Source organism: Primulina eburnea, chromosome 1, assembly GCF_022965805.1.
Source record: "Primulina eburnea isolate SZY01 chromosome 1, ASM2296580v1, whole genome shotgun sequence".
Lineage (NCBI taxonomy): Eukaryota > Viridiplantae > Streptophyta > Magnoliopsida > Lamiales > Gesneriaceae > Primulina > Primulina eburnea.
This window is the reverse complement of record NC_133101.1, coordinates 59908804-59916486: the sequence shown is the minus strand read 5'-3', so window position 1 is coordinate 59916486 and position 7683 is coordinate 59908804. Positions and strand designations below refer to the sequence as shown.

At 35.6% G+C, this 7683-nt stretch overlaps 1 protein-coding gene across 1 annotated transcript; it reads left to right on the top strand.

Annotated features, from left to right (window-relative positions):
- The first annotated feature begins 909 nt into the window (after positions 1 to 909).
- On the top strand, positions 910 to 7386 carry LOC140835621 (ATP-dependent zinc metalloprotease FTSH 3, mitochondrial-like). Its single transcript, XM_073201050.1, has 8 exons — positions 910 to 1094; positions 1200 to 1455; positions 1551 to 1622; positions 2188 to 2321; positions 3426 to 3920; positions 4036 to 4803; positions 6304 to 6531; positions 6636 to 7386. The coding sequence occupies exons 1-8, from the start codon at positions 1044 to 1046 to the stop codon at positions 7113 to 7115; spliced, it is 2484 nt and encodes an 827-aa protein (XP_073057151.1). The 5' UTR covers positions 910 to 1043; the 3' UTR covers positions 7116 to 7386.
- Positions 7387 to 7683: the final 297 nt, after the last annotated feature.

Here is a 7683-nt window from a genome sequence, read left to right as displayed (position 1 = left end):
GTTGAAGTCTCCGAACATCCATAAACATATCTTGTATATTTAACTAATTAACTATCGTTTTCAAACTGATTTAAATAGTCAGAGGATCCGTTGGTTCAGTTCTCATCATAACTGAACTAATGAATGCAAAAATTAATCTAGTCTTTTGGTTATTCAGTTACACGAGATATACAAATATATTAGTGTTTCAAAACGAAGGATTATTTCGAGTGTTTTCCGGTTGGTCTTATACCAAACTCGATCTAATTCATCGATGTAAAAATTTTTAGAACACGAGCTATTGCAACTGTTGGAGAATATTTAGTGTTCGGCAGAACATCCAACAAATGTACTAATAAAAGATAATATAATACAATCATGATTATGATTTATTATGATAAAGGGGACTCACAATTATACTATGACCACCTTTTGTTAATATTTCAAATTTAAAATTTTGAAAATTGTTTTTTATAATAAATTTTTACGTTATAGGTGATATTAATTTTTAAAAATTTTCAAATATATATACATATACATAAATATTTATCGAGATATGATAAATATAAATAAGATGTAACACAATGTTTTTGTAATTTGAGAAAATAAGTATTTATGTTTTATAAAAAAATATATAATGATATCAAAATTAGTTATTTTAAACCGTAAATTATAATAACTATTATCTCGTTGCACTCAATGGTTAGATTTTAATAAATTTTTAATTAGTTTGATTTATTCCATGAAGTAGAGATATAGTTGCCAAATTTTAAATAAACAATGGAAAAGAAAAGTCGCCTTTTAATATGTTCGACTTGGCTCCATATTTTGGACGGATCCGGTCTAACAAATAATAAAATAAAATAAAATAAAAAGATTAACTTAAATATTTTTTTTATTATCATTTTTACTGGAAAAAATAATTTTTTATCATTCAATTGATGCTGTTTGGGTTTCAATTGGCTTCGATGAAAAAATATCTGAACGATCGTAAATTACTCAATTAATTACAATAAATTATAAAATTCATCTCTACCACGGGAAATCGATCAGATTGCCCGATAATGATTTATTCCAGAATCGGTCGTTCCTTGTCGCGTGCCTCTCGTTCAAGAGTAAGCCACTTTCGAGCCTCCGCTTTGATCTATATCTTTTGGGTGAAGTTTATAGATGTTTTCATCGGAGTATTTTTATTATTTTGTTTTGTTTTGTGTTTGCAGCATGTGATTAATGGTGTAGATAACGGCGGGTCCTTGTTGTTGAACAAGGAAATTCTTGGAGCTCGGCATGTGTATCATTCGAATTATATTGTGAATAATACGTTTCATGGAAAACTAGGTTTTCTCAGGGGGTATTTAGCTACGAAAGGAGCTAAAAATGGGTTGATCTCTAGATCTTATTCATCAAATTCTAAGAACTTAATTGAAAACGCCCGGATACGTAGATTTTTCTCTAGTGAAGCGCCAAAGAAGAAAAGTAAGAGCTTTTATTTTTAGTTCTATGTTGAAAATTTGGAATTGTGTATCATAGATCGCGACTTTTAATTAGGTTGTTGTGTTTTGTGTTGCTAGACTACGAAAAATTTTATCCCAGACAGAAAAAGGAAATTCCGAAGCAAAATGAGCAGAAATCTGGTTCGAAAGGTTTGTTATTCTTTCCTTATTTTTTGCATAGAAGACAGTCGGTGGAATCAATGAGATGTTTAAAGCTATATTTGTTGCAAGTTAAGTCCTTGCGGAAATTATGACTCAGTTAAAATAAATTATGACAGTTAAAATGCATAAACCTGAGGGCTGAGTCACATGGTTGTTTGTCTTTTTATATTGAACCCTGTGTTGATTAATGAACAAATCTTCATTTGGTGTTTCTTCAAGCAGTATCATGCATCTAGGCATATCTTACTCAAGTTTTCTTCAGATATGTGATTCAATTGGTGCATCACTAAGAATTTTGCTACTGTTTGGAATATGTTTTCGTCAATTGGCTCCATCTGACTATGTTCTCCTTTGTTGTGATGGCTCCACAATAACGGTTGAGTGCTTGGCAAAGTGTCTTCTGTATAACTATACGAGTGCCGTTAAAGTTCCACAAAACGAAATTGAGTTTTGAGATTTTATCTTGGCGCAACATTTGAATGTTAAGACCTTTAGATGTTTTTAAGTTGCCATATCAAATATCTTTCTATGACCTTGGTTTATTCAATCTCAGAGGAAGGAAATACAGATGATCATGGCAATTTTCAAGACACTTTCGCCAAGAATTTGCTAAATATCGTCCCACCAATCTTGGCGCTTGCATTGGTTGTTTCATTATTTCCACACATGCCGCATGAAGAGAAACAGGTAATATTATGCGTACTTACTATTTTGAATACTAAAATGAAGAATTGCGGGACTCTATGCTCTTCTGGACTTTGGCTAGTTAATCTGTGTTGCTTTCTCTGTCTTAAAAATGTAGATGGATAAGTAGTCTATATAAATTTTACAGTGTTACAACTTTTAAAACCCCGTGGATTTATTTACAGCCTCTCTCTTGAATACTAATCCGTTGGTTTCTCCGGGAAAAATAATCATCGTGCTATTTTTTATGTATGCCACGAACTGGTTTGATTTTGTATTGGTATTGATTGCTCGAATTCCAATTCTCATATTCATGTAACTTCAAATGCCATTTGAGTATATATCTATAAGGTTTAGACTTCAAAAGTAATTGGGCAAGTTATAATGTTCTTTATGCTTCTTCCTTCTTGTGGTGGGAGAGCGTACCAGTTCTATAAGATTGTTAATGATAATATCCATTTAAAGGCCAAAAGGCCAATAATCAAATATTATATGCAGCGCAATTCAAATAATTTGACTTTCTGAATCAGCACTTGTTGGTACTTGGTAATTACTTGTTGAACTGTCACAATTTAATTTACTTTATGCAGTGGATGTTCACATTCATGGAATAAAAGAAGAGGAAAATGAGAAAATTAGTATAGATTGGTTTTCTGTTATGGATAGATACATAATGTCAGGTTTTAAGAAATAATTTTAAAGAGGAAAAAAGGCAAAAAAATTGCTACGCTTTAATGTGAGGAGTATTGGATTAAGCTATTGGATTAAGCAACAGTATACACATACTATTCCGGACGCCATTTATGAGGAACTTCCAAGAGCTTTAATTTCATCATATATTTAAATAACTCTGATATTAAGGTCATTTTAAAAAATGTCCTGGCACTGAAATGTTAAAACATATGTTTTTAGACTAATGTCTGCCTTGGATAACATTTGATTGCTTATTGACATAGCAAGATGGAAATTATTGTTTATGTGGTCGGGCCTGGTTGATTTGGGACTAAGGCTTGCAATGATATGGTGATGATTGTTGATGTCAATGACACTTGTATAATTTTTCTACTTTAGTCTTTTGAAATAAACTTATTGACTGTAACCTAGCAGATTAGTTTTCAAGAGTTCAAAAACAAGCTGCTGGAACCAGGTTTAGTGGACCAAATTGTTGTGTCTAATAAGTCAGTGGCTAAAATTTATGTAAGAAGCTCACCACGAAGTCAAAATAGCAATGATACAACTGAAGAATCTAAATTTGAAGATCCTGTTGGTGGCGCCCTTGCAAGTGAGAAAACAAGCCAATATAAATATTATTTTAATATTGGGAGTGTTGATTCGTTTGAAGAAAAGTTGGAGGAAGCCCAGGTAGCATTGGGGATTGACCGACATGATTATGTACCTGTTACTTATGTTTCTGAAATGGTTTGGTTCCAAGAATTAATGAGATTTGCTCCTACGGTTTTGTTATTGGGATTCCTCTTTTACATGGGTCGGAAAATGCAAGGGGGAATCGGTGTTGGAGGTACTGGTGGAAAGGGCGCACGTGGGATTTTCAACATCGGAAAAGCGCACATTACGAAGGTGGACAAAAATGCAAAAAATAAGGTTTGTCATCAAATCCCACCATCTTGAACCAAAATTTTTGAGCCATTTTCCATTCTATGGATATGAGTCTCCGAGGCTAAAGGTCTTTGTCCTCTCCCTTTTCCTTTTGTTTCAGATTTATTTTAAAGATGTTGCCGGCTGTGATGAAGCAAAGCAGGAGATTATGGAGTTTGTTCACTTCCTAAAGAACCCTAAGAAGTATGAGGAGCTGGGAGCCAAAATTCCTAAAGGTGCTCTGCTGGTCGGACCTCCAGGGACGGGTAAAACGCTTCTGGCAAAAGCGACTGCTGGTGAATCTGGTGTGCCTTTTTTGTCCATATCTGGTTCTGATTTCATGGAAATGTTTGTTGGTGTTGGGCCGTCAAGAGTTAGAAACTTGTTTCAAGAGGCAAGGCAATGTGCACCTAGTATCATATTCATTGATGAGATTGATGCAATTGGAAGAGCAAGAGGACGTGGGGGTTTTGCTGGTTCTAATGATGAGCGTGAAAGCACCCTTAACCAGTTGCTTGTAGAAATGGATGGATTTGGAACTACATCTGGTGTGGTTGTTATTGCTGGCACCAACAGACCTGATATTTTAGACAAGGCCTTGTTGAGGCCTGGTCGATTTGATCGTCAAATCAGCTTAGATAAACCGGATATCAAAGGCCGTGAACAGATATTTCAGATCTACTTGAAGAAGCTTAAACTAGATCATGAACCTCCTTATTATTCTCAGAGACTAGCGGCCCTCACTCCTGGATTTGCTGGTGCTGATATTGCAAATGTTTGCAATGAAGCTGCATTGATAGCTGCCAGATTTGATGAAACTCTAGTGAAAATGGAACATTTTGATGGAGCAATAGACAGAATCATAGGTGGTCTTGAGAAGAAAAATAAGGTATGTCATTATGAATTGGGATCTTCTTGTTTATTTGGGTATAATTGTTTCTAGTTTTTCTACTGCTTGCGGAAGCTCTGGTCCGAGGCAAATGAGTTTATTTTATGGGATTTTAGCCTCTCATCACCATGGCTAATTTTAAACAACTGTTTAGGAATTTAAGTCTTAAAGTTATATTTAACATAAGCAACAAATTGAGGACTGCTCGACACTCCTACTTTAGTGACCACTGATAAGTTGCTGCGATGTCAATCTTCATCTATTATGCACTGTTTTCAAAATCATGAGGCGGGAGTACAATTATTGATTGGGATGATGAAAATAAGAAGAAAATGCCAAATTCAGAATATACTGGTCTCCGTCTTTTCCTTTAAAAATTTAGTATATCTTAAATTTAATATATTGGTTGAGTATCATGTAAAACTTGAAGAAAGCATTCTCTGTTGTCACTGTTTGTACGTGTATTTGCTTCACATTTTCATCCAAACAAAATATTGGCAATATTATCTTCATGGCAATTTACAATCTAAATTTAGCTTAATATGACACAAGTTTTCTGGAGTTGGATGGTTGAGTGATGATTTTACAGTTTAGTTGGATGTCTTGGAGGGGTGACTTCATATATAGCCGAAGTTAGCATGTTCAAAAGTTGATAACAATGCAACATTCATTTCCAGACAGTTGAACGATGATATAAATCTTACATTTTCTCCAAGTAAAGTTGACAGTTGCCCACATCTAACTGCTTCTGGATTCCTTTCGAAGTTCTAAAATATGTTTGAATTTTGTCCCTTAATTTTCTAGCGATATTTCAATCACGTCAAACTTGTTGGCTAGGATTTTGGTTATTGGCTCATAAAACATGATGTGTAATTGACATTATATATGTTCTTATTTCTTTAGTTATGAATGCCACTTGCTTGCCACAATAAGTGGATTTCTATTCTTTCCTTTTCCCTCTCAAAGGTCTCTGATACAAGGGGCTGAGTTGCCAGTTGGATCTAGAGGGGATTATGCCTATTATCTTTTGCGACTTTCTGCAGTTTGTGATATAGAAATTGGTGTCCTTTTCCCTCTCAAAGGTCTGATATAAGGGGTTGAGTTGCGAGTTGGGCTTGTATCAAGAGATCTAGAGGGGCTTATGTCTATTATCTTTCTCGACTTTCTGCAGTTTGTGATATAGAAATGGGCGTCAGCACGGAAGTGCTTTTCTGAAGTCATTCTGTTTTTCTCTTTGATGGAACTTGGGATAAGTTCCCGGAGAAGTAGTTTCCATAGGTCTCATTATCATTTAAACAGTCTTTCATATGTGGTGCCATGTACTCATAGGAGTCAAACTCTATTCCCGATGATATATTACTGCATTTAAAATTATATTCTTTAGATCGACTGGTGCGTAATGTATTTATGATTTCATAGTAACGTAATTGATTTTCTGCAGACTTTGTGACCCCTTTCTTTTCAATTAAGCACTACATTTTTCTGCTTTTCTCTCAACAGGTTATAAGTAAACTCGAAAGGCGGACTGTAGCCTACCATGAATCAGGCCATGCTGTAGTCGGTTGGTTTCTGGAACATGCAGAACCCTTGTTGAAGGTGACTATCGTTCCTCGTGGTTCAGCAGCACTCGGCTTCGCCCAATATGTTCCCAGTGAGAACCTTCTCATGACTAAAGAACAGCTTTTTGATATGACTTGCATGACCCTTGGTGGGCGTGCTGCAGAACAGGTTGCTAAGTATTTTAATTGACTTTGAAAATGTCTTTGAAATTCTTAATTCCATCTTATCTATGTATAAAATCTTTCTTACGTTTATGCCATTTTTTGGTTCAGGTATTACTGGGGAAAATTTCAACTGGAGCTCAGAATGATTTGGAGAAAGTGACGAAAATGACTTATGCCCAGGTTGCGGTCTACGGTTTTAGCGAGAAAGTAGGCCTTCTCTCTTTTCCACAGAGGGATGATGGATTTGAGATGAGCAAACCCTACAGCAGCAAGACTGCAGCTATTATTGATACCGAAGTGCGAGACTGGGTTTCAAAAGCATACACACATACATTGCAACTCGTAGAGGAACACAAAGAACAAGTGGCACAGATTGCTGAGTTGTTGCTGGAAAAAGAAACTCTACATCAAGAGGATTTGGTCCAGGTACTTGGCGAGCGTCCTTTCAAATCAAGTGAGTTGACGAATTATGACAGATTTAAGCAAGGATTTGAGGAGGAAGAACAAAAGGTTGGGAAAACTTTAGACGATGGGATAACAGAAGATGACGGGTCTTCACCTCTTATTCCAGAAGTAGTTCCCGCATAAGTTTCCGTTGATCTTTGCTGATTTCTGATGTTTGTTTCGACATATCCAGAGTGCAAAGTTCTACCTGCACCTATGATGCGTCGGGGTGCTCTTGTACTCACTGGAAAAATTCGTCGATACATGCCATAAAAATGTATTATTACTAAAACTTTTTTGCATTTGATCATCGCTTCGTTTTAATCTAGCGGAGGATGTAATTAATTGGTTTGTAAATGTAACGTAGTGATAATAAAATCTTGGCGACAAAAGGGGTTTCATTGTTCTTTCTCCCTATCATTGTCCCAGTTTCGCTTGTTCGTTTAAGATTTCTTCTATCTAATGATCCTGTCCGTTTTATGGAATGACTGCATTTACGAAATCAAGTTTTATCTTGCTACCAATATTTTCATGATCGGATCGGTCTATTTTTTATGATCGGATCAGACCAATAATCGAATCGGTCTATTTTTTAAAAAAACATACCAATCCATTAACTAGAAATACTGTAATATTGAGACCGGGCTTCTAGCCCAATGGTCTCACCCGCCGGATTAGCTGGCCTCCCACTCCGGGTTCGATCCCCCTCCTC

What these genes read in the sequence shown, in the direction of transcription:
- LOC140835621 (XM_073201050.1), top strand. Translation starts at nt 1,044, where the DNA reads ATGATTTATTCCAGAATCGGTCGTTCCTTGTCGCGTGCCTCTCGTTCA. An exon ending in TGAAGCGCCAAAGAAGAAAA is followed by an intron (nt 1,456 to 1,550) that starts GTAAGAGCTTTT and finishes TTGTGTTGCTAG; the next exon opens with ACTACGAAAAATTTTATCCC. An exon ending in ACAAAAATGCAAAAAATAAG is followed by an intron (nt 3,921 to 4,035) that starts GTTTGTCATCAA and finishes CTTTTGTTTCAG; the next exon opens with ATTTATTTTAAAGATGTTGC.